Raw genomic sequence first — 26,680 nt, 5'->3', positions numbered from 1 at the left:
GGAATTCAGTCACAGCTGTTCATTAATCTCTTCTCTACCTGAGCCCTGTGAAGTTACAGCTGCATTGGGGAATTACCATTATCCTCCACTCTCTGCCTGAGTCCAGTGAAGAACCTGCTAACGTTGTGAGTTACACGTATCCATTCCTCTCTCTGCCTGAGTCCAGTGAAGAACCTGCTAACGCTTGAAGAACCTGCTAATGCTGTGAGTACATGTATCCTCCACTCTCTGCCTGAGGCTAGTGAAGAGCCTGCTAATGCTGGAAGGGCCTGCTAATGCTAGTGAAGAGCCTGCTAATGCTGGAAGAGCCGCTAATGCTGTGAGTTACCTGTATCCACTTCTCTCTCTGCCTGAGGCTAGTGAAGAGCCGGCTAATGCTGGAAGGGCCTGCTAATGCTGGAAGAGCCGCTAATGCTGTGAGTTACCTGTATCCACTTCTCTCTCTGCCTGAGGCTAGTGAAGAGCCGGCTAATGCTGGAAGGGCCTGCTAATGCTGGAAGAGCCGCTAATGCTGTGAGTTACCTGTATCCACTTCTCTCTCTGCCTGAGGCTAGTGAAGAGCCGGCTAATGCTGGAAGGGCCTGCTAATGCTAGTGAAGAGCCTGCTGGTGCTGAAGAGCCGGCTAATGCTGGAAGGGCCTGCTAATGCTAGTGAAGAGCCTGCTGGTGCTGAAGAGCCGGCTAATGCTGGAAGGGCCTGCTAATGCTAGTGAAGAGCCTACTAATGCTGGAAGAGCCTGCTAATGCTGTGAGTTACCTGTATCCACTTCTCTCTCTGCCTGAGGCTAGTGAAGAGCCGGCTAATGCTGGAAGGGCCTGCTAATGCTAGTGAAGAGCCTGCTGGTGCTGAAGAGCCTGCTAATGCTGGAATAGAGCCTCCTAATGCTGGACGAGCCTGTTAATGCTGTGAGTTGCACGTGTCTTCCAATCTCTGCCTGAGGCTAGTGAAGAGCCGGCTAATGCTGGAAGGGCCTGCTAATGCTAGTGAAGAGTCTGCTAATGCTGGAGGAGCCTGCAAATGCTGGAGGAGCCTGCTAATGCTGGAAGAGCCTGTTAATGCTGGAAGAGCCTACTAATGCTGAAGAGAAACTATTTTATTTATTTAATAAAGAACATTTATTTTTAATTCTGTGTCCGTCTCCTTCGTGTCCACGGTCAGCTCCTCAGGGGCGGCACGCAAGCGGAGGGGTGGGCGGCCCGCTGGCGCTCCACCCCGACCTGTGACAATTTGGCGTAGTCGGCAGGATTGCCACCGTGAGTTGTAGCGGCCACAGGTACGCGATGGTGGACGAAGAGGTTCCATTAGTTCGCTCGCAAGTAATGCCCATCATGATGGGAGCCCCTTGGGCACAATGCTATGGAGGACCAGGATCGGAGCTGAGTTTTCAGGACTGGAAAGCGCAGACAGAATATCTGGCTGGATTACAAGGACTGAGCGCATCGCAAAAGGTACAGTTTGTGCTAGGATCGTTAGAAGGAGAAGCCAAAAGGGAAGTTCTTGCTGCATCAGAAGCCACGCGGGCCACTGTGAAGAATATCTTTGATTTCTTGTCTGGAGTATATGGAGATTCTACCCCGGTAGCCATCCTTCGTGCCCAGTTCTTTAACTGTCAGCAGGGGCCTCAGCAGACTCTGCGAGCATACTCCCTGAAACTGCGAGAGCAGTTTGGCCGGCTGAAAGGTCGACAAGATCATGGACTGGGAGAAGGAGATGGCTTATTGAGAGACCAGTTTGTTTTGGGGCTGCGTGAAGGACCGGTGCGCCAGGGCATACGGCTCCAGCTTCTACGAGACCCCACTATGTCTTTTGAGGCTCTTCGACAAGAGACCTTGGCGTTGGAGTCAGATCAGGGAGAGACGACTCGGACACCGGTTCGTGTGGCGGCCAGCAGCGCCACTGTGCCCGCGCCTGTTGAGTCAAGTGAGTGGAAGCAGAAGTTGAGGACAGAATTACTGGAGGATGTTAAGGGACAGATGGCAGAGTTGTCTCGGAGTCTTTTGGGTGAGCTTCATCGAGGTCGAGTCGAAGGTGGACCGATGGTGCGAGGAAGATCATATTCAGAGGAGGGGCAGGGACCTGTACGCCGTCCTCCGCGTCCGACGGGCCCCCGGTTTCAGTGGGATCATCAGGGTCGACCCATCTGTATCAATTGTGGAAATCCGGGACACATCAGCCGCCAGTGCGACCGTCGTCGAAGTTCTCAAGGGGTTTTTTAGTTCCACCGGTCACTGTGGGTCAAGTGGCCGGAACCCCTTCAAGAGACCCTTGTTCTGTTCCGGTGATGAGAGACGACTGGGTTGGGCGTTGTCCCACCGTGGAAGTGCAAGTTAATGGAATGAAGATTAATTGTCTGGTCGATACAGGTTCTCAGGTCACATTGTTTTCAGAGAGTCTGGCTCTGGAGTTATTCGCGGATCATCGGCTTCACAGGACGGAAACTTCAAGACTCACATTACGTGGAGCGAATGGATTGGATATCCCTTACACTGGGTACATTGTGGTAGACTTCCTGGTTCGAGGGGTCCTTGTCCACCAGAAGGGTGTTGTCATTGTTCGAGACCACTGTTTGGGTCTCCATCGAGCACTGCTAGGGATGAATGTCATTCTGGATTGCTGGGAAGAGCTGTTTAAAGGCCGACCGGCCCGAACGTCCCCATTAGCAGTAAGGCAGGACTGGGACCAGATCCTGGCCGATTGCCGAAGAGTCCATGCAGCAAGTCAGGTGCAAGAGCGGGAAGATATCGGTCGAGTCACCTGCCGGTACGCTCTGTCTGTTCCAGCCCGGAGCGAGGCTGTTCTCTGGGTCCGAGTGCCTGCTGGACCCCGTGAGTCAGGTAACTGTGTCCTGGTAGAGCCCCATGAAGATTGTCAACCCATCGAAGTAGCCCATGGGCTAGCGGTCATACGACGAGGGCGAGTTTCAGTGAAGGTGCGAAACGCCCATCCTTACCCAGTACTCCTTCGTCGACACCAACGTCTGGTTCGAGTTTCATCTGTCCGTCCTGTCCAAGTCCAAGAGCAACAAGATGTCTGTTTCAGGCAGGTGAGCCCTGCGGTAGTAGAAGTTGCCGTCCGTCCAGTGGAGGCCAGTACAGGCCCTGTGAGAGGGGAAATGCCGACCCATTTGATGGGGGAGTCTTTGAAGGGTGAGGAGCTGGAGGAAGGACAAGTGTTACAGCTCCAGGAGCTCCTGAAGAGGTGGAAACATGTGTTCTCAACCCATGAGGAAGACTATGGTTGTACAGGAGTGATTAAGCACCAAATATCCACCGGAGAAGCAACACCTAGTCGGGAGCGGTACCGTCCGGTGCCCCCCACTCTCTACACTGAAGTTCGCGCTCTGCTAAAAGGGATGCTAGATAGAGGGATTGTTCGAGAAAGTAGTAGTCCATGGGCAGCCCCGATTGTCTTAGTACGGAAGAAAACGGGAGCCTGGAGATTCTGTGTCGACTACCGCAAGCTCAATAGTGTGACCAAGAAAGATGCATTCCCGTTGCCGCGGATCGAAGATTCCCTCACGAGTTTGACTCAAGCAGCATGGTATTCAACCTTGGATCTGGCCAGCGGATACTGGCAAGTACAGATGGATGACCGCGACAGAGAGAAAACTGCCTTCACCACACCGTTTGGGCTATTCGAGTGGGACCGGATGCCGTTCGGTTTGTGCAACGCCCCCGCGACCTTCCAGCGACTTATGCAGCGGTGCCTGGGAGGGCAACTAGTGGAGTCCACACTGGTCTATTTGGACGATGTAATCGTTTTTTCCCCTGACTTTCAAACTCACCTGCATCACTTGGAGAATGTCTTTCGGGCCATGGAGAGATTTGGGCTAAAGTTGAGGCCAGATAAATGTCAGTTGTTTCGCAAAGAGGTACAGTTCCTGGGACATCGAGTCAGTGCTGCCGGTATATCCCCTGATCCAGAGAAAGTTGCAGCAGTCCAAGGCTGGGAGCCCCCACGAACAGTGAGACAAGTGCGGTCTTTCCTAGGCTTCGTAGGATATTATCGACGATTTATTAAAGGATTCTCTGGGCTTGCTAAGCCATTGAACCAGCTTTTGGCTGGTACTGGACGTTCCCGTGGCAAAGGCTCATCGACAGTGCAATGGGACTCAGCATGTGAAACGGCCTTTCAAAATCTGAAGCAGGAACTTTTGAGGGCCCCTATCCTGGCCTATGCAGACTTCACTCAGCCGTTTCTCCTGTATACCGACGCCAGCAACGCAGGATTGGGGGCGGTACTAGCTCAAGAGCAACAAGGAGTGGAGAAGGTAATTGCTTATGCCAGTCGAAGCTTGCATCCTGCAGAGCGGAACGCAGCAAACTACAGCTCCTTTAAGATAGAGTTACTAGCCATGAAATGGGCCATGGCCGAGAAATTCAAAGACTACCTATGGGGAGCTAAGGTGACTGTGATCACGGACAACAACCCTCTAGTCCATTTGCAGACTGCCAAGTTGGGAGCAGTGGAGCAGCGTTGGGTGGCTCAGCTGGCTAATTATGACTATCGGCTTAAGTATCGACCTGGCAGAGAAAACGCGAATGCTGATGCCTTGTCTAGACTCCCAGCCATTCAGAGAGACGGTCCAACGCACCTCGATATCCCTGGTCAAGAGGATGAATTATTGGTGGCGGTCGTGGAAGCTCCCGGGACCCAGGGGGATGTTCCGTCCAGTTGGGGATGGGACCCCGGACGGTGGAGAAGATTACAGCAGGGAGACGAAGACCTGTGTCAGGTCGCCTCGCATCCCAGGCGAGGATTCGGGCTGCGAGCCGAGGAAAGGCAGGCTCAGACAGTTGGAGTACGACAGCTCCTGAAGCAGCGGAAGAGACTGCGGATCAGAGGAGGGGTAATTTGTCGTTCATTGCGAGATCCAAGAACTCAGGAAACCAGGTATCAAGTGGTGGTTCCAGAGGACCAAGTCCAAGAGCTGTTGACTGCCTATCACACCCATGCTGGCCATCAAGGCCAAGAAAAGACTTTGTCACTGTTGAGGAGGTATTTCTATTGGCCAAAGATGGAGAAGAGAGTTGAAGAGTTTGTTCAGAGTTGTCCACGGTGCACGCTGTTCAAACTCCGGAAGGAACCTCGAGCCCCACTGGTTCCCTTTCGGCCGAAGGCACCTCTGCACATCATAGGGATTGACTTCCTGAACCTAGGGAGACCCGCAGATCGATACCAAAACATCCTGGTAATGACGGATCTGTTTACCAAGTACGCCTGGGCCGTCCCCACAGTAGACCAGACGGCAGTGACTACAGCCAATGCCCTTTGGAAAACGGTAATACAGCCGTTCGGCTGTCCAGAGACCCTCCATTCGGACCAAGGTCCAAATTTTGAGTCCCGAGTCATACAGGAGCTGAGCCAGCTCTATGGTTGTCGAAAGACACACACGACTTCGTATCACCCCCAAGGTAACGGGGGATGTGAAAGATTCAATCAGACCCTGTTGGGGCTATTGGGAACGTTGGAGAGTGAGCAGCAGTGTCAATGGGCCGAGAGCCTCCCTACGTTACTACAAGCCTATAACAATAGCGTGCACAGCATCACCGGGTATGCCCCTTCTTACCTCATGTTTGGGCGTCATCTACGTCTACCTGTAGACTTGCTTCTGGGCACCGAGACCACCGAAGGAGAGTACAACACCAAGGACTGGGTAAATCGACACCACCAACAATTACTAAATGCCTACAAGCGAGTCTCAGGCCATTTGAGTGCTGCAGCAGCTAAGAACAAGCGACTGTATGATCGAACTGCCAGAGAAGCCCCTTTACTGCCTGGAGAGCGAGTGCTGGTAAGGGATAACCGACGAAGGAAAGCTCCATGATCGTTGGGAATCGACACCATATGTGGTGGAGCACCGGCAGGGGCCTGATGCTCCAGTCTACTCGGTACGGCCTGAGGGAAAACCGGGACATATACGAGTACTTCATCGAAATTTGCTCCGTCCATGTCCGAACTATCCACAGCCAGCGGCTGAAACACAGAGTGTGCCGCCTGCCCCCAATGTGCCCATGGTAGGGTGGGCAATAGTCCCAGGGAACCCCGAAGCGGAGGCCCGAGTGGCTTCACCCACGCCACCCCGACGGTCCCAGCAGGACAACCAAGGACAGCCGCCTGAGAGATATGGCGAATGGCATTAGAGAAGACCGGTTCTAGGGACTAGAACCGATTGGCAGGGGGGGATGTCACGGGAGACAAAATGCTGGGAAAAGCGGAACCTTTGTTTTCTTTTCATGTTCCCCGAGGGGAATTATTTTGGTGTAACGCCTCACTCCGGTTCCGGGTGTAGCGGAGATATTATCCAAACTAATTACCGCCGATGCACGACAGGTGTGAGGCAGAGAGGAGCGGTGTTTACACAGGCTTTCCGCTTCACAAGAGGAGGATAAAAGAGCCACTCGAAGTCGAGTTGAGGTGAAGGTTGGAACTGGTAAAAGTCAATCGGTGTTCAGTTGATCAGTTGTTTGGCTGGGTCTCAGTCGTTGTGTTTTGGGGTAGAAGATCTCCTGTTTGAGTGCTTACATTTGATGCTGTGATCCTGGAAATTTGTGTAAGTGAAGAACTGTTATTGGAGTCTGTCGTTTAGAACTGCTTGTGGAATTCTACTGGATTGAACTGCTGCTTGGATCTGCGCTGGAAGAGGAAGGAAGAAAGATAAGTGAATTAATTTCATCATTGAATCAAATGTAAAGCTTGAAGAAAAGACTGTGAATGTGAAATTTATTGTTGAGGAGGACATCTGTTTCAGATACATTGGAGAGGAATTGAGAGTTGAATATTCCCGTTGAAATGCATGGATGAAGCGAGGCTTCTGATCAGCCCTACTGTGTGAGTGATTTGCAGTTGTTTGCCTTACCTGATGCACGTCGAATTAATGCTGTGGATTTGTAGTGAACACGAGTGCTGTGTGCTATGCTGAGAAGAGTCTTCCAACGCCTGCTTTCATTCTTGTGAGATGATCTACTGGTCTCCATCTAAATCCCAGAACGATACAACTGAACTGGTGAAGTAATGCTTTGTATTGTCCTCTCTTCCATTGAATATTGTCGTGAAGTAATTCCTCATTGAAGGCTCCGGTTAATCCTCTCCCTCTCTCTGAAAGTACAAGTCTCGTGAAGAACCGTATGGCTGTGGAAAAGTCTGAATCGTTATACTTACTGACCGAGCTCTGAAGATGTACAACATCGCTGGTAAAGCTGCCTATCGAGTCTCTCGCTAATGTCTGATGAAAGTGTTTGATGTTAAGAGAAGAAATCTTACCTGTTACCTACCGTCTGAGTCCTGCAGATGTGCAACAACGCTGTGAAGTGAGTTTTAAAGTCACAATTCCCCTTTCACGTCCTGATAAGAGAAGCTGCTGTTAAGAGAAGAAACCTTACCTGTTACCTACCGTCTGAGTCCTGCAGATGTGCAGCAACGCTGTGAAGTGAGTTTTAAAGTCACAATTCCCCTTTCACGTCCTGATAAGAGAAGCTGCTGTTAAGAGAAGGAATCTCACCTGTTACCTACCGTCTGAGTCCTGCAGATGTGCAGCAACGCTGTGAAGTGAGTTTTAAAGTCACAATTCCCCTTTCACGTCCTGATAAGAGAAGCTGCTGTTAAGAGAAGAAACCTTACCTGTTACCTACCGTCTGAGTCCTGCAGATGTGCAGCAACGCTGTGAAGTGAGTTTTAAAGTCACAATTCCCTTTTCACGTCCTGATAAGAGAAGCTGCTGTTAAGAGAAGGAATCTCACCTGTTACCTACCGTCTGAGTCCTGCAGATGTGCAGCAACGCTGTGAAGTGAGTTTTAAAGTCACAATTTCCCCTTCATGTCATGATAAGAGAATCTGCTGTTGAGAGAAGAATACATTACCTGTGACTTCCCGTTTGAGTCCTGCAGATGTGCAGCAACGCTGCGAAGTAAGCTTTTAGAGTCACTGTCTCACCATTGTGCCCGACGATGTATCTGATACTGAGAAGAATACATTACCTGTTACTTACTGTCTGAGTCCTGTAGATGTGCAGCAACGCTGTGAAGTAAGCTTTTAGAGTCACTATCACACTATTGTGTCCCGAAGGCAGTGAAGAATCGATCCAGCGGCTACTCCGGTCAAATAGCCCTAGAAGAGGAGAGTTGCTTATTCTTTTCTCAAGTTGATTGCTATTCAATAAAGATTGTTACTTTTGAACTAAATTACTTGCCTCCTTTGTCCATCTGTTGCGTGCCTGTGGTGTTGGCTCCTCACGGTGGTGTCTGGAGTCAGGGGCGGCTGGTCATCCGAGTCCGCCCCGGCCTGCACCGGTGACACACACACACACACTTGTGAAATCCACTACAAGAAAACCTCTACCGCACACTCAAAGGAGAACTTCTGTTCACCATGCACAGGATGGCTAGCCTGCCCGCTTTTGGGTCACCCCTGCTCCTGTGAAAGAAAAAGAAAACCAATTAACAACAGAATATAAATGCAGCCTATAAACAAACAGCATTAATTGTTACAATTGCCAGCAATAGGCAATTAACGCCAAATAAACGCACAGAAACAAAGTACCGTTGCTACCGACAGTAAAGACAAACCCAAAAACAAATGAAAGCAAAACACGTGAAAGCAAAACTAGAAACAAAACTACTAGAAGCAAAACAAATAGAAACAAAACAGCAGCGTCAAGGCTAAACAGCGTTGCGATCAAGCGCCCTCTTTAACAACCGATCAGCAGGACTTCCGTTCAAATATCCGGCAAACCATTCCCTCATCCCATGTACGAGCAGAAGAGCAGCAGTCACTCACAGCACGCCGTGTTATACATGCGATCGAATCTCTTTTATAAACTGGAACTACAGAAGCAATGTAGAGGAAAAACCCTCGAGCAGTACGAGCCGTACCTCCAAACAGACACCAGCTCACGCACCGAGCCGTAGAGCAGCAGTCACTCACAGCACGCAGCACTCACAGCACCCCGAAAGTCACACTGGATTGTACGTGCGATCGGTTCTCTTTTCTACACTGGAACTACAGCAGTAATGTAAAGGGAAAACCCTCAAGCAGTATGATCCGTACCTCCAAACAGACACCAGCTCACCCACAGAGCAATCGAGCACCGGCAACCATGACACCCAAACAGCATAGCACTTTCGGGAGTAATTAGACTCGGCGCAGTAAAAAGTCACGCCTGATCCTCTTCCTCTCACTTCTGTCAATAGTGGGAAGAGGATCAGGCGTGACTTTTTACTGCGCCGAGTCTAATTACTCCCGAAAGTGCTATTCCGCCATACATTATAGTTATCCTTTTTAACCCGCTTAGAAAAGCGCCACGTTTTATTTTGTGTCACCATACTTGATCGTATAACTACTCGTGTAACTGTTTTTAAATAGGGAAAACGTTGATGTGTTTGGTCACTTCTAAATTCATTGCTGTCAGATACCATTGAATATACTGGGCTAAGCTAAGTACTATCAGAGTGTCACCGCGCACCAGAGCGATTGAGGGCACGCACTGAGATGAGAGAGGTATGTATCAACTCGTCTTAGTTAAAGGAATAACATAGTTTAATATGAAAAAACGGTGGAGTATCCCTTTAACCAGTGTTTTTGCCTTTGTAGTTTGCAAAATCTAGACAACTAAATTCTGGTGGTAAGGTACAAAGGGAGAAGAGATGTGGGGAGAGGACAGTGTTTGAGAAGTGATAACCCAGTGTTCAGAGAATTGGCTATGCAAATCCTGGTAAAAGTAACAGCTTTTGAGACTAAGTATGCGGCCATAAAAAGCAATCTCACACAAATGAAGGTGCTATCTTTCACTCTGTTCAAACTGTAGTTCCCAGCATGCTTTGCCCACGGCCATAAAAGCAATTTCACACAAATGAAGGTGCTATCTTTCACTCTGTTCAAACTGTAGTTCCCAGCATGCTTTGCCCATGGCCATAAGAAGCAATCTCACACAAATGAAGGTACTATCTTTCACTCTGTTCAAACTGTAGTAGCCAGCATGCTTTGCCTTTGACGTATTAGGGTGAGTAAATCTCTTGGAATGAAGTATTATTTTTTTTTTTTTTGAGTGAGATGAGAAGAGGAGGAGACTTGTATGTCTTTAAAAGTGCAAAATTCACTTTTACTTGGTGTTTGAACCCACGTGTTGGCAGTGTGTACACAACGACCTTATAATGATACAAATCCACCCACTTCTTTGTTTAATCCCCAAAAATCATAAGCAGTGTCTCAGAACAAGCCATTTGCAGATTCTGTACAAAGTAATGTCCTTATTACTATTAATAATAATGGGATGTGGGGGATGGGGATAGGGGTAATAAATACACTAGAATAGAGCATCACTACATTTAAATAGAGAATGGAATGGAATTTGACTTTGTGGGATTCACTAGACAGCAGCAGACATTTTGTCAAGTTTAAGCTTCAGTTATGTGGCACCGAATAAATGTCATTTTTAGATTAAATGCACCTAAAAAAACAAAACATTCAATAATTTGTGTGGCTATTTAGGAGTGTTTAAGTTATATGTTCGAGGGAAATACAATATTTAAGTTAAATGTACGTCAGTTTACTCGTCACTAAATACGTGCTCATTTTTAGACTAAATGTATCGACAAAAACATACAATGTAAAACATATTCAATATTTTTGTGTGGATATTTATTAGATGTTAGATGTCCTAGGGAAAGGGGAGCGATTTAAGTTAAGCGATATAGCTGTTTTACTATTATATAATTTTAGGTTTTATATAATTTTGTATAGTATTTTTGTGTTTCTGTAAAGACATGGCATTAAAAGAACGCTTTCTCTTTCTCTCATTGCAAAGTTTTGCAATTGTCCCATGAAGTTAAGAAAATCAAACGTGAATAACAACCAGCTTCGATAAAATTTTTTTTTTTTTTTTTTTTACTTTCTTTTTATTATAAGGATCTTTCACATTTCACAGTTTACATTGGAGGCAAAAAAAAAAAAAAAAAAAAAAAAAAGTGAATTATACTTATATTATTAATTATGCACTTTTCCAAATGAGACATTTGGTTCGAAAACAAAATATTATAATTGCCTCACATATATATATTGACCTTTTTGTGATTACATGTAAACCAAAATGTAAATAAACAGAAAAAAAAAAAAAAAAAAAAAAAAACTATATACAAAGGTGCAAGTGGATAAGGTTTTGTTTCATTTACACACAACTACAAACAGACTACCTAACAGAACTACAGTTTATTTAAATCCTCTCTCTCCTGATGACCACCCCCTTCCCAACCCTGTGTCGTCTGCCCTCGCTGCTCAGACCTCAGACAAGATCCAGTCTTATTGCACTTATATATGCAATCCACTTAGACCATAAACCTATCAATTTCTCCTTTTCTAATCTTAAGGTCATAGTGAGTCTCTCCATTATATATATTTGGTTTATAGTGTTGTACCATTCATCAGAACCTGGTAAGTCTGGTTGAAGCCATTTTCTTGTCACTGCCTTCCTGGCTGACAGTAAAAGAATCCTAAACAGGTACTTATCTGCAGCCAAAGTCAGATTTGGGGTTTCCATACCTAGGTACATATGTAAGAAATCAAAAGGAATATTAGTTTGAAAAATATTCTCCAAGCATCTATGTACCTCTTGCCAAAAGGGTACAGCCTTTGGGCAGGCCCAGAATATATGATAATGATTAGCGTCATTGACTCCACACAGTCTCCAGCATCCTGTTCCTATGTTTTGGTGAGATTTCTGGGTGGGGGTAATAAAAAATCTCATTATGTTTTTCCATCCAAATTCTCTCCAAGTTAACGAATAAGTTGTCTTCCACTGTATTTTACACATTACTTCCCAGTCATTCTCATCTATTGCTGTGCCAATTTCCTTTTCCCATTTCCTTTTGACGTATTGCGTGTTTATTGGTTTGCTTTCTTGGAGACCTTGGTACAGCCTTGATATGATTTTTGTAATGGTATTCACATTATAAGCTAACCGAAATATATTCAGAATGATGTTGTCCCTTCTATCTGTGATTCTCCTTGTAATTTCCTCATATCTATTTCTCATTTGCAAATACCGATAGAAGTCCTGATTTACTAGGCCATGTTTTCCCTTAAGAGTTTGAAAGTCTATTAGTTGTCCTTTATGTGTAAATGTGAAGTAAGAGGTGAGGCCTTTCTCTGTCCATTCTCTGAATCTTTTATCATGTTTATTGGGTGTAAAATCTGTGTCATAGGCACACCATCTTAACATTGCAACTCCCTTGGTTAGTTTATTATTTTTACAAACTTGATGCCAGATCTTAAAAGTTAGTTTTATCCATGGATTATCTTTATCTATCAGGTGAGGGAGTAATTATCTGCTACCATGGCTTGTATTGGGGGGCCATTTGTGGTAGCCTCCTCTATGTCTTTCCACCTTGCTGTAAAAGTTGGGTTACATAGGCATACTAGGGGTCTTAACTGAGCAGCGTAATAATAATCTCTCAGACATGGCAGTGCCAGGCCTCCCCTATCTTTTGTGATTTGTAACGTGTTGTATTTTATCCTTGGCTTTTTCCCCTGCCATATAAAGCGAGATATTATTTTATCCCATTCAGCAAATTGTTGTTTAGTAACTTCAATAGGGAGGGTTTGGAAAAGGTACAAGAGACATGGCAAAATGCCAATCTTTACTGATTCAATTCTGTTTATTAGCCCTAGAGAAGGGATAAGACTCCATCTTGATAGATCTGATTTAATTTTTTAATTTAATGGCTCATAGTTAAGTTTGAATAGTGTTGTAGTGTCTCTACATAAAATTACCCCAAGATATTTAATAGAATTCTGGCCCCATTTAAGATTATATTTGTTTTGTAATTCTCTAGGAGGTTCAAAGTTGAAAGTCAAAACCTGAGTTTTTTGAATATTTAATTTATATCCTGAGAATAGCCCAAATTCTTCAAGTGTTGACATCAGCCTCTGTATCGATTCCTTTGGCTGGCCTAAATAAATCAAGATATCATCTGCAAATAGAGATAGTTTTTGGTCCCCTCCTTGCATATTTATTCCTTTAATTAGATCATCTTGTCTTATACACTGGGCGAGAGGTTCTATAAACAGAGCAAATAAGGTTGGGGAGAGAGGACACCCCTGTCTGCAGGATCTTTCTAATGTAAATGGCTTTGACAAGCTGCCATTTATTTTTATTCTAGCTGTTGGTTTATTGTAAATTGATTGGGTTGCCTTGATAATGGTTTCATGAAAACCAAACTTAGCTAAAACTTGATAAAGAAATGACCACCTCACGGAGTCAAAAGCTTTCTCTGCGTCCAATCCTATCAACATTGCTTCTATGTTATTATTTTGGATGTGTTGTATGACATGCAGAGTCCGTCTAATACTGTCCTGGGTCTGCCTCTGTCGAATAAACCCTGTCTGGTCTTTTTTTATAAGATTGGGCATAGTGTTGCAGAGTCGTTTGGCTATTATTGAAGTGTACATTTTGTAGTCTAAATTTAGGACAGAGATCGGTCTGTATTGACCACAATCTGTTTTGTCTTTGCCTTCTTTTGGTATGACCGTAATTGTTGCTTCTTTCCATGAGGGGGGGGTCTCTCCCCCTTTGAGGGCCCAGTCACAGACCGCTCGTAGCCTTGGAGTTAGTTGTTCTCTAAACGTCTTATAATATTCGGATGTAAAGCCGTCTGTGCCTGGGCTCTTATGAGCCTTTAACCTACTTATTGCTGCATTAATTTCGCTATCTGTAATTTCCTTTAATAAATTGCTATTTTCCTGTTCAGTCACTTTTGGTAGGTTCAGTGAGTCTAAGAATTTTCCCACCAAATTGTCATTATCCAACTTTGGCTGGGTGTATAGGTCTTTATAATAAGTTTCAAAGCTCTGTTGTATTTTTTCCACATCATGGTGTATTAATCTGGTTTTTGGATGTTTAATCTTATAAACTGCGCTATCAGCTTGTTGTTTTCTTAATTTATATGCCAGCCATTTTGTAGATCTACCCCCTATCTCATAATATCCTCGCTTTATATATAACAACTTTTTCTGAGTTTCTTCAGTATAAATTATGTCAATTTCGTTTTGTAATCTTTTTATTTCCATTTTTGTATTATTGTCTGATGAGCTTTTGTGCTGCCTTTGTAACTCCTTAAGATTGGTTTGTAACTTTTCAAGTTTCTCTTTTCTTTGTTTTTTTAACAAGGTGGAGTAGGCAATTATCTTCCCCCTTAGTACTGCTTTATATGCATCCCACAGAATGGATGGAGTAACTTCTCCATTGTCATTTTCCTTAAAATATAAATCAATTTCAGTTCTTAGTTGTTCTTTAATTTTAGGATCATTTAATATACTTGAATTGAGTCTCCAGATTGTTGATTTAGGTTTATTATTAGTGTAGATGGATAAAAGTACAGGAGAGTGGTCCGATAAATCAATTGTTCCAATGTTGCATGTTTTAATTCTGTGTCTGTCTTTACTAAAGGTAAAAAAGTAATCTATCCTAGAATACGTAGAGTGGGGTGCAGAATAATGCGTGTAGTCTCGCCCAGAGGGATAAGTCTCTCTCCAGATATCAATCATTCCAGTTTCGGTCATGATACAGTTTATCTTTCTGGTGAGTAATTTTTGTTGTGGTAAGTTTGTATATGAACTATCTAGTTTAGATAGTCTTATATTCATATCACCTCCACATATCAACATTCCCTGAGTTTCTGATATCATCATTTCAAATAACTGTTTATAAAATAGCCAGTCGCTCCCAGGTGGTGCATATACGTTAAGAATAGTGACCAGTAAGCCATCAATTCTCCCCTTGACCAAAATGTATCGACCTTCTTTATCTTTCTTTTCAGATAAATGCTCATAACGGGTTTGTTGGGAAATTAGGATTGCCACCCCCCTTCGATGTCCTGACTTGTAAGATGATGAGAAAACATGCTTATATGGGCCTCTCTTTAATTTTTTGTGCTCCTCGTCCGATAAGTGTGTCTCCTGGAGCAAGGCTACATGAGCCTTTTCCTTTTTTAATTTAGCCAATATTTTGGTTCTCTTTTGTGGATTTACCACCCCATTTACATTGAAGGAGAGGATATTCAATAATTGATTAGTATCTGTCATTATTATTTAGGTAAGACATATTTTCAGAGCCAGTATTTCCACTTGTCCCAAAAACAGATTTCAAGCTGCATAGAACGGCAGCGAACCAAAAACATATAGATAAAAAACTAAAATAACATATACTTGAAAACATCCAAAATGAAAAAGCTCCCATTAGTGGGGTTATCATTATATAACCCTGTAATAAGACCTGATGTAAAGTCTCTCGGAGGGAAAGCCCCCCAGTTAGGGGTGGGCAATCTGCTGAAGCGTCCTTGTTGCTCAGTTCCCACATTCTTTGTGTGGAGAAACAAACAAATGAAATAATAACACAATAAAATAAAAATAAAAACTGTCGTTTCCCGGCGTCAACTCAAAATAAGCAGGCATTATTTGTATGCAAAAATCGTCTGCTCTTTGATAATTTCATGTCTAACCGACATACTAGAACAAAATTGCACTAAAGCACTTTTAGTATATTTCCTTCATACTCCACTGTCACTTTAGACTGGCTCCCTTCGAAACTGCTCCAGTCTTTCTTTAGTCGACGGTCTTGCTCGTGTTGTGCGCTCTCCATCTCGTTGCTGCTTTCTCCGGTTCCCGTCACTCACGGACCACGTCAGTCTCTTTAACTGCTCCATCATCGTCGCAGGTGGTTTTATGACTGTGACGGGTAGACCCTTCTCAGACATGTCTTTCGTTGCTTCCTCGACTGTGGTATAAACGCGTGTTCCATCCGAGTAAAACACCCGTAGTTTCGCTGGGAATGGCGTCTGAAACCGTATCCCTCTTTCTTTCAGTATCTTCTTAGCCTCCGCGTATGACTGTCTTTGTCTAAGTACGTTGGGTGCGTAGTCATTATCCAAGTTTATTTGTTTACCTTTCCAAATAAACCCTTTCTTCTGCCACGCTTTTCTAAGGACCTCTTCTTTAGTCCTGTAGCTCAGATAGCGGGCAACGATGGACCGCGGCGGGGCTCCGTCGGGTGGGGCTGGGGCGAGCGCGCGGTGTGCCCGTTCTATCTGGAGGTTCAAGGTCGTGGGGAGCTGCAGATTTTCTTTTAGCAGGTTTTCGATAAAGTCTATCATTGATGTGGCATTTTTTTCCTCACCTTCAGGAATGGAGTAGATCCTTATGTTGTTTCGCCTCGATCTCCCTTCTTGGTCAGTTAGTTGCGTCTCGAGTCTGGACTGAATTTTAAACAGCTCTGTCACGATATCTTCCACCGATTGCACTCGCTCCTCAGCGTCGAGTATACGGCTTTCCACATCCACGAGTCTTGCATTGGTAGCATTTATTTCCCCCTTTATTTCCTGGAGTTGTTGGGTATTATCTTTTCTAAAGTCTTTAATTTCCATGAGAATCGCTCGTAGGTCAATATTGCCCTCGTTTTCCACCCCAGTACTAGCGCTAGCTAGGTCGCTGTCTTCGTTAGCTTCAGTTACCTCGTTCATTATTTCGGTCTGTTTCTTTGATTTCGATTTAGTCTGCCTGTCTCTTACCATCGCCCCGTCTTATACCCGGTGTATTATATACTGTACTGTCCTCGCTTATGAAATCAGTCAGACGGCGGCCGCGGGAGTGGAAGGGGGATCGAGCGGGAATCTTTATCGGTGTCGATTTTCAGTCTCTTTTTAATGATAGGCCTACGCATCTGTCAATCATCCCCACTTGCTATTTGGGGAATGAACCCAGCGCTATGATTGGTCGAACTCTTCTTCTTTTGCTGTAGCTTGATTTGAGGACAGCGCGTGCACAGAGGCGTCACCAGGTTTTTGCGTAGTTTAGAGTGACAAATCGTATCAGCGTACTTTGAAGTCAAAATGCGTATCCACTACGCAAAATGCGTACAGGTTGGCAGGTCTGTCAAACAGATGCAAGAGAAATTGCTGAAAAGATGCAGATAGACATGACCTTTCCTGTTGTACGACAACGAAGAACAACTTGCATGTTTCTTTATGAATAAAGAGGAGGCTCACGTTTATGCAGACGTTCTCTCAGTCTAAAAGATTGCAAGTTGGCTTTGTTTCAGACAAACTATTTTCTTTTAGCAGCTTAAAAAAGTGCTTATACCATGCACCGTATGCCCGTGATCTGTGACGTCCGAAGCTTCGTTTCCACACACAGTCACGTGACTGCTTCGAATTCAGATTCAAAATTCAAAAACCTGCTCAAGGCACGAACCCCTTGAGCAGGTTTCGAGTGTCATGCCCTTCGGTTGTAGAAAAGAAAAAAAGAAATAGACTTAGCCCTCACACTGTTGAACAAGTCCTGTTTCTTAATAAAAATCTTTCATTTATTAAATACCCACAAAATAAAATGTCAGCTTCCCAGTTCACAAGCACTTTCACTACCCAGTTCACAAGCACTTTACCATTCCACAACATTTTTCTTTTATTTTGATTATATATGCCTACATGAGCCTTGCCTATGAACTCGCAGGATTAGGACTGAGGCTAAAGTTTATGAATAAGGCTGCATTTGTAGATCAAAGCAGATTCATAAGAATTGTTTCTGTACAAGTGAATTAGTCCCATTTATTATTATTTTATTTTTTAAAAACTTTTTTTATATAAATTCATTCATACAGTTGTTTGTTCATACATTGTATAAGAACTACAACACTAACACATGAATAATTATGATTTATTGTATTGCTTTGTGGTTTACAGAGCACAAAGTGATTTATTAAAAGAAAAAAAAAAGAAAAAACCACGGTCTTCTGGGACAGAAAGGCAGCTTTTCCACCTTTTGACCACAAGATGTCGTTAGTGTGCAACGTTGAAAAGCTTCGAGTAATGAACCATTCTGCAAATACAGTCGAGGGGGAAAGCCCCGGTGCTTCACAAAGCTTCATTTCACCATCACTAAAAAAATAGAACTTAAATAGGGTAAAATGACAAGAATGACCACACAGGCAAGTAAAATAACACAATACACATAAATTGCAGTGAAGATACAGACATAAAAGCAACAATTACACTAAAGATTAATTAGGATTAACAGGAGCCAAACATAACTCACCTCTTCAGTGTATTAACAATGCCAAGAGGAAGAGGAGGAGACAAAACAGGAAATTATGTAGGCTCATGATGACATCACAGCAATTAAAGGGGAAAAACGCTCGTTATTCAGATATATGAAAATACACCCTTTTGTGTGAATTATAATGAACAATACATACACTTTCTGTACCTGTTACACACACACACATTTTGTTGTAGATAGATATTTGAAATGATTATTGCAAATCTCCTCAGTGTAACACCATTTTGAGGTTTCACATTAATCATTAAGAGGCAGAATTGTTAAAACCGAGAGCTCGGTACAAATGAAGTGATAAACTCTGACAAAATATGATTGTGTTATAATAGTGATTTTCGTGCAAGTAATTTTATGTTGTCTAAATATGAATGCAAAAGCACCTGTGAATGTCCAGCAGATGGCAGTAGAAGAATTGGCCCACAACTGAAGGCAGGTGGTGCTCCTCCTGAGACTGATCTCAAAATGTTTTATCAGTTCTCAATGTTAGATTGGTTATTTCTGAATAAATCACCCGATGGCCGTCCCACACTCCTTTTTGTGTACATTTGTCCCACCCATAATAACCTGAACACAGCTTTATGGACTTCACATAATAATAATAATAAACTTTATTTAATATAACACCTCAAAAGCAGCTTTTCAAGGCACTTTACACAATAAAACAGACAGATATAAAAAGCGTACAAAAAAAAGAGCAGATTTTAAAACAAAATAGTTAAAACCATCAAGAAAAAGGTAACTTTAAAAAATTTGCTTTCAGGTTAGATTTAAAAATGCTTAGATTGTGTGCATCTCTAATATGAAGTGAGTGTGTTTCAGAGTTTAGGAGCATAGGATGATAAAGCCCTGTCCCCTACGGATCGCAAACGTGTCTGGGACAGCCAGTAAACCAGCTTGAGAGGAGTGCAAATGACGCTTGGGAAAAGTTAAAAGCACAGAAAGATACTGAAGGGCCAGACCATGCAGTGCCTTAGGGTGACATACACTGTGATTTTAGCCCGATTTTGAGCCGAATTCTGACTCGTGTGACTTTTTTTTTCTTTTATTAGTCGGGCTGATGTTCAGATTTGTCGTGCAGTGTTACATTGTTAGACTGTTGACCATCATTTTGCAATTGTTGATAGGCTACAGAAAAATGTCACGTCCCAATAGTGGACATTTTTCTGTTTTTAAATCATAAAATCAGTTTGCGTTACATTGCGTTTCAATATTCATTGCGTTACAACATTTTAATCAAATTTTTAAAACATTTATAATATATTTTTTTAAACATTTACCCCCGGTTTCACAAACAAAGCTTTAAGCCTAGTCTGAGACTAAAAAGCATGTTTGGGCTGTTTTACCTGAAAGAAACTTGCACTGACAAATCTTAAAATATGTCAGTGCCATTGTTTTGTCTCAAGATTCAAACCAGTAATGATTTATTTTCCTTCTTCCTAAGTCACGTTTATAAAAGCTACTTAAATGTCCTAATTAAACTAATCTTGGCTTAATCTGAGTACAGTCTGTGAAAAGGGTTTATTCTCTCAATACTAAAACTAAGCATTCTTTGTAAAATTCTGCTCTAAACAAAAAGTATTCTGCCTATTTAATATATAAGCCTACTGTAAAAAAAACAAAAAAACAAAACAAAAACAATTGTGTGAGAAAAGACACATCCAACATAAATTTTGAGGAGTCTTGTTTATAGTATGGAAGAGTTACCTGGGATTGCTTTGATTATTATCAATAATCTGAGAAAATAAGTAGATCTTAAGCCGGGTGCACACTGTGCGATTTTGTCCACGATTTATTTTCAAATTCTAAAATATTCCTCTAATCCTAGCCTAAAATCTGAAGTCTTTGATCGTAAGTTTGACACGTTTACCGACAGCCGATTAATGACCGTTGTGATCAAATTTGACCTCAGACGAAATTCTGGCAGTGTCAGAAGATTTGACTCTCAGTCCTGCAAGTGTGACTTCTACGACGACCATCAAATTGTCTTCGTTTTTCAAGACAAGCCGTGACCAAAATTAACGTTAGAGATTTCTTTGTAGTCACCATTTCAATCCCGCGTGTAACGCAGCTCACATCACCGAACGTGTCACTGATTGATGATGTAAAACTCCAGTTTTTAGCGCGTCTTGACTGTCGTACAGTCTGACATTAATGACAACTGAGATCTTACAGTGTGACACGGCTTACAGCGAGGATCATGTTCGTACAGTCTGACAAGCAACAGTCGTAAAGGACTATAATAAATCGCACAGTGGCTTTAGACTCAACTGGAGCTCTATAAAGACCGCTTGGGGCAAGTGTATACTTTAAATTAAGGTTCACTTTCACAGGTTATTAATGTAAATACATGCTTTATATAATGAGGAGGAGATTTAAGATAAGCTATGTTTTAATGGTACAAAGACCTCTTTTAAGTCAAAAGATCAGGGCTGATTTGATTTGTCATGACCCCTTTAACTAGTCCATTACTGTTTTGATCTGGTCAATCTTCAGTATATGAGCTGTGTGTCATCTAGAGGTTTAATCTTCAGTCTTCCATCAAAGTTAATCGTTTTGTGTTCTGGGTTCAAGCTACTGTTGGTTATATTTGACTGAACTCTGTGTTTGGACTCATTTACTAAATACATTAATAAATAATGTATTTATTGTGATAAGATGTCATCATGTTTTATATATACTTTACACATTGTCACTATAAAGTAGTGACTGTCATTATTTACAACTATGGGGAAATATTAAGAAACTTGACTCGGTTACAACACAGTTCACATGTTGTTACGGCTGTGATTAAAATATATTTAATTACAAATTTTTAAAATATTTTTCACACAGATACATTTAAAGGCATTTTCACATGGATAATCACACAACCCTGATGGATATAACACAGCACAGTTCTCTTTTTTATATCCATTTGGTTCTCTCGACATCCAGAACCTGCATCAACAGATCAGCATTAGATGTTCAGACTGTGAGATATGATCATTTATTAGAGAATAATCAGTTCAGTTCAGTGATTTCTCACCCAGAGGTCAGTGTGCTGCCATCAACCCATGTCCATCTGCCCTCCACATCACTGTCAGTCAAACCCATCCAGACTGCAGTGCTTCCAGACATCTTCTTTACAAACTCCTAGTAGAACCAACAAGGAAACTACATTTATAGAGTTAGTTCACCTAAATATGAACAATGCTATCATCAGTTCCTCACACTCATGTTTTTCCAGCTCCATAAAACTTTCATTCATCTTCGGTACACAAATAAAAGTCTATTCACTCAAAACTCTGACGCTTAATAAAGTTCACAAAGACATCGTAAAAGAAATCCATATGAATCGAGCCGTTTAATCCAAGTGTTCTGATGAGACACGATCACCTTATATGATGAACAGATTCAATTTAGCTTTTATTCACATATAAACATTCATCAGCGAACAAACAGAGCAATTTTGTTCTCATGCATCAAGCAAGAACGGTTGATCTCTGCGTAAGTTCGATGAGTATTTTGACCCGTCAAGAGTTTTGGGTGAATACACTTTCAATGGAGGGGCAGAAAACTTTCAGATTTCATTAAAAATATCTTTCATTTGTTTTCTGAAGAAGAACAAAGTCTTATGGGTTCGAAAAGAGGAGGTTGAGAAACTGATGACAGAGTTTTTGGGTGAATTAACTCTTTAACGTCTGTGTTTCTGAGTGGTCATACAGTAAGAGTGCAGCACAACCTTCGGTGGTCAATCTATTTCACTCACTTCTTTCTCTCTGTTGTTTATGATGATCAGATCAGCTCCTCTCTCTGTACAGTATCTTCTGCTCTCAGACCAGCTCTTCTTCTCAGAAGACATATAGTAAAAACTGGATTGATAAATACATCCATCTGTAAACAGAACCAGATCGTCTACTAGCACTTTTTACCACTGGTACTGAATTATGGAAACACTATAGTTTAACATTACCCATTTCATTGAGCATCTTCCACAGTTCATTTCTCTCCTGATTGAACTGGTCTCTCTCTTCTGTTTGGTTTGTAATCATGTTTACTAGCTGGCCTCTCTCTTCTGTGTAGTTTGTGCTCTTGGTATGGATGTGGACACACAGCACTATGACTGCAGTCAGCAGAAGAACACACAGAAGCACCAAACACACTGGAGCTGCTCTGAAGCTTCTGGTCTTCACACAATCACTTCCTGAAAATAAAGCAAAGAAAATAATGATAAAGGTTTTATTAATTTCCTAATGGTGTTTTATGTTTACCTGTATGGTTTCTCTGAGTGCCTCTGTCCAGATCTTGTGTTCCATCAATGTTTATATTGTCATAAACAGGACATTTTTGTTCACTTGGTCATGGAAATGATAATAATACCAATAAATTTGCGTAACAAAAAGCTCTAGCTAAATGGCACCGTTGTGGTAGTGTGGTTAGATGTAGTAGCCGGGTTTAAGTTAACACATTTTCAGGGTGACTCTTATTCAGTTGCATCGTTTAACAGCTCACTGGAGAAGTTGATCAATAAACAACAACTTGAATTTCAGATTGTTCTTCACACAAACATATCATATGACTACAGAAGACTTGGAATAAACCCCCAGGTCATATGGTCATATTAGATGATACTTTTAATAGCGCTTTAAAAGCGTGTTCTTTTAAGCTTTTTTTTTTATCTCAAGAAATCTTCAAAAAAAAAATCATTTGTGTACCACTGAACCTCAGGCTTTAACTGTGATATTTCAAAATACCGTATTCAGCCAGTTATTTTACTTATTTCTTTAACCTGTTCCGTGTTGGAATGTCTGTTTTTTGTTCTGGTCTGTGTGTCATCTCGCCCACTGCCGGTTCACCTTAATAGTATTTCGACACCCTGGGATGCCAGGCAGGAAACACAGAGTATTGGAAACGAACAAACAAACTGGGTCAGAGATTGTAGATTCTACCCGACCAAAAAATCCCCATCTAAAAATCTCAATGAATATATTAGAACATATTAAACCGCGGATAAATCAACTCATCAAGTTACAGTGTGTAAGTGTCCTCTGCTTTCATTGTCAATTGTGCCCGTTTCTATTGTGTGTTCTCAAACTGGCAACCCACGTGAGCGTCGAGTCTGAGGAGGAGGGGCCGGGGGAAACAACGATCTCCAATATTTTGAATTTGGACTGCAGTACCTATTTCGACAGCTAGCTGTCATCCTTACAGACTGTACCTTTAATGTAGGCATTATGACAGTTCACAACTTCGTTCGCCCATATAATCTTTAAGCTAATAAGTTTAAGCGCATCTGGGTGAACTCGAGCTTAGCTCAACCTAGTTTTCTCAGTGTGTTCCGCACCGTCAGCTGAAATTGGCTTTTTTTCGGCCGATTCGACATGTTGAATCGGCGTCGGGCCGTCGGTGAGAGAGAGAACTCTAATTGGCTGTTCATCTTAGTGAACGAGTCAGTGCACGAGAATAATAGCAAAACACCGAGCAAAGTAAAAACGGTACAGATAGAAGGCTGTTCTAATGTTACGTCATCTTACCTGAGTGTTCCTTGGTGAATATTTCAATATTAACATGAGTGGAGTGGAATAAAGTAAGTGTTTCGCAGGATTGATATTCAAAACGGTAAGCACGCACTGCTTTGTGCGTTGGCATTAACTGTTACTTCACAGTAAAATACAGTAATTCTACAGGAGCGCACTGCTAAATCACAGAAATCTGATGGCATTAACTAACTTCACAGTAAAATACAGTAATTCTACAGGAGCGCACTGCTAAATCACAGAAATCTAATGGCATTAAAGGACAAGTTCGGCATTTTACACTTAACCCTCTGGGGTCTGAGGGGTTTTTGGGGTCCTTGAGATGTTCTGACATGCCCTGACATTTGTGCTTTTTTCAATTGCTTATAAACATATTAATGGCAAAGGTATAATTACACTCTATTTAGCACAAACAGGGCTACCATAATATGTGAGCAACATGCATGTACATGTTTGTATTTTTGAGAGAATAATGTTTATGCATGGTTATTGAAAAAACTAAAAACTAAAGTTTCTGAAATAAGGCCACAAAACACATACTAAATATGTGACAATAAGACTTTTGACTAATGGATGTCGTTGCCTAGATTTTTTTTTTTCAAAATGATGTGAAAATCATCCTGCCCTTATCATTCACATAACACAATACATTGATTTAAATCTTGTAAAACACTTTTTGTTTGTAAAGGCAATATGCACAAGGGGCGTCAACGATTCAACACCATCATGCATGTTTAGTGGTTCACACCTGAGGAGACAATGGGGCCCGCATACTTAATGAGCCATTCATTCAGGTGTGTCACCTATAGCCACAAGAAAGAATGCAAGAGCAATATATATATATATATATTCTACCAAATTGGTTCACAGTTGGAAGCATGTCAATTTTATTTAATTTTTTTCACAAATTTTGCTTGCAAATTGTATAATATCCAAGGAAAACATGTCTAGTAATTGTGCAGTTAATTCTCATACTGTATTTTCAGTTTTGGAATATGTATCCTCTCCCCAAATTTGTCAATAATAAAACACAATAAAAATTATTTAAAGAAAAGGCTTATATTTACCTTTTAAAATTTGTTTACATCTACCTTGTAAATATATATTTTTTTATTAAAAAGGTTACAATTACAACAACAATTGAAGTGTAATTTTTCTTTGTAAAAACTAAAGTATACATTTTATCATACATATTTCAAAGGATTCATTACTTCGAATATAGCCTACATTGACAAAACATACTATATTTAACATATTAGCAAAAATTGGCAAACAAAAGCTTATTTGAGGTGGCAGATATTTTACAGTAAAAATGTGTAATCTATCCAAAACTAATCAACGAAATGTTGTCTTTCATTTGTCTGTAACATAAGTCTTTCGTTTTTATTATAAGGAATATAAATGTTAATTTGCAGTTTAATACATTGCTTATACAAATACATTTTATTTCAACATATTTCAGTCGATTTTTACTTAGTATAGCAAAATAGTTTGCTAAAAGCAGATCATTCATTCACACACAGAAACGCAATTCAAATTGAAACCGTCTTTTTGCGAGTTGTGGTAAACAGCGCATCTCTGCCGTTCATTCATTCACACAGAAACGCGATTTACTTGAGAATGAAAAAAAACTTACAACAGCACTTCTGAGGTACGTTTTCCATTATTATTATTCCTCACAGCGCTGCGAGACAGTGTAAACAAGTACACTTATCTGAATAAACTTGATGTGTTTTCTCGAGCTGATATGTGGGCGTTCACAGTTTGTATGGGATCGTCTCAGTCATTTGCGTTTGAATAGCGCGAGCTCTCCGTGGGCGGGGCAGATTAAAACGTAATGAGCTGAGATGAGAACGACTGACATCTCTCTCTTTTCATAAAGATAACATAAACAGAGAATATTTTTTTTTTAATATAAATTACTTCATTTAAAAGAAGAGAATTCAAGCTTCATGCCTGTGTGTCTGTATGCCTGTTTGACTGAGTATTCGCTGAGTTATTGTTCATTTTCGGACGCGTTTCAGAATGGACTTCACTGACAGAGAGAAGGCAGAACTCGCTTCGTGTTTATTTTTCTTTATTTGGCAAAAAGCACAACACTTTGTTTTTATTGTGAGTATACATAAAAATAATACACATTTAACAGAATCGATTGATGTATGAAACGTGTTTGTAATATCAAAGTCAACAGAGAAAAATGAATCTCTTTTGAACTGATAAAAAAAAAAGCGAGCTGGTATCGCCGGCGATACAGCCGACCTCAGGGGGTTAACCCTCTGAGGTCTGAGCTGTTTTCTGGCCCTGGAGGTGTTCTGACATGCTCTGACATTTGTGTTTTTTTCTGTTACTAGTGACATTTTCATGGCTAAAGTCTAATTACACTGTATTCAGCACAAACTCTGCTACAATAATATATCAGCAGCATGTATGTAAAAGTTTGTAGTTTTGATATAATGACATTTATGCATGGTTTGTGAAAATACAAAAAAAAATTCTCACTGAAATAAGGCCATGAAACCCATACTGATTATTTCTTCACAAGACTTTTGAAAATTGTATGACATAGCCTAGAATATTTGCTCCAAAACTATGTGAAAATCACCCTGACTGCTCATTCAGATAAGACAATATATTGATTTAAAATTTCTAAGACGTGTTTTGTGTGACAAAGCCATATGCGAAGAGGCGTGATCATCTCATGAATATGTAAGGTTTTAACACCTGAGAAAGACAAAGACACTCCCCTAACTGCCCTATTAGGAGCTATCAGGCCCTGTCATTCAGAGCAACCTTGCACAAAGAATGAGGGGATTTAAAAAAGAATGGCTTTTAGATAGGATTTATTTACAACACAACATAATCCAAAAATACACAACAAATGACAAAAGAGCACATTGAAAACAATGATCCAAAGACGGAGACCTTTGTGCCATTCCTAAAAACATTGTACATACCTTTCATTTCCAAGGTGTTTGATTTTCACTTTACCATGTTCATGTACAGAGACTCATGTGAATGTTGAAGTCAGCAGGACTCAGTTGCATCTGGTCCCTGAAAGAAAAAAAAA

The 26,680-nt window shown here is 41.7% G+C and overlaps 1 protein-coding gene across 2 annotated transcripts in view; it reads right to left on the bottom strand.

The window, feature by feature from the left end:
* Positions 1-17,707: 17,707 nt before the first annotated feature.
* Positions 17,708-26,680, bottom strand: part of LOC309496115 (uncharacterized protein) — a 28,631-nt gene continuing 19,658 nt past the window's right edge. Inside the window, exons 3-7 of one of the 2 annotated variants that reach the window (XM_082166114.1) lie at positions 22,050-22,280; positions 21,846-21,970; positions 21,123-21,229; positions 20,928-21,034; positions 17,713-19,533 (exon numbers count right to left, since the gene is read on the bottom strand). In XM_082166114.1, coding sequence (XP_082022240.1) covers positions 19,532-19,533; positions 20,928-21,034; positions 21,123-21,229; positions 21,846-21,970; positions 22,050-22,280 — 572 coding nt within the window. In that variant the 3' untranslated portion in view covers positions 17,713-19,531. Of the gene's footprint in view, positions 21,035-21,122; positions 21,230-21,845; positions 21,971-22,049; positions 22,281-26,680 lie in introns of both variants that reach the window. The other variant, XR_014204959.1, reaches the window with a different exon arrangement.

Source organism: Leuciscus leuciscus (genome assembly GCF_965113295.1).
Source record: "Leuciscus leuciscus genome assembly, chromosome: 4".
NCBI classification, from domain to species: domain Eukaryota; kingdom Metazoa; phylum Chordata; class Actinopteri; order Cypriniformes; family Leuciscidae; genus Leuciscus; species Leuciscus leuciscus.
This window is presented reverse-complemented; position numbering and strand designations above follow the sequence as displayed.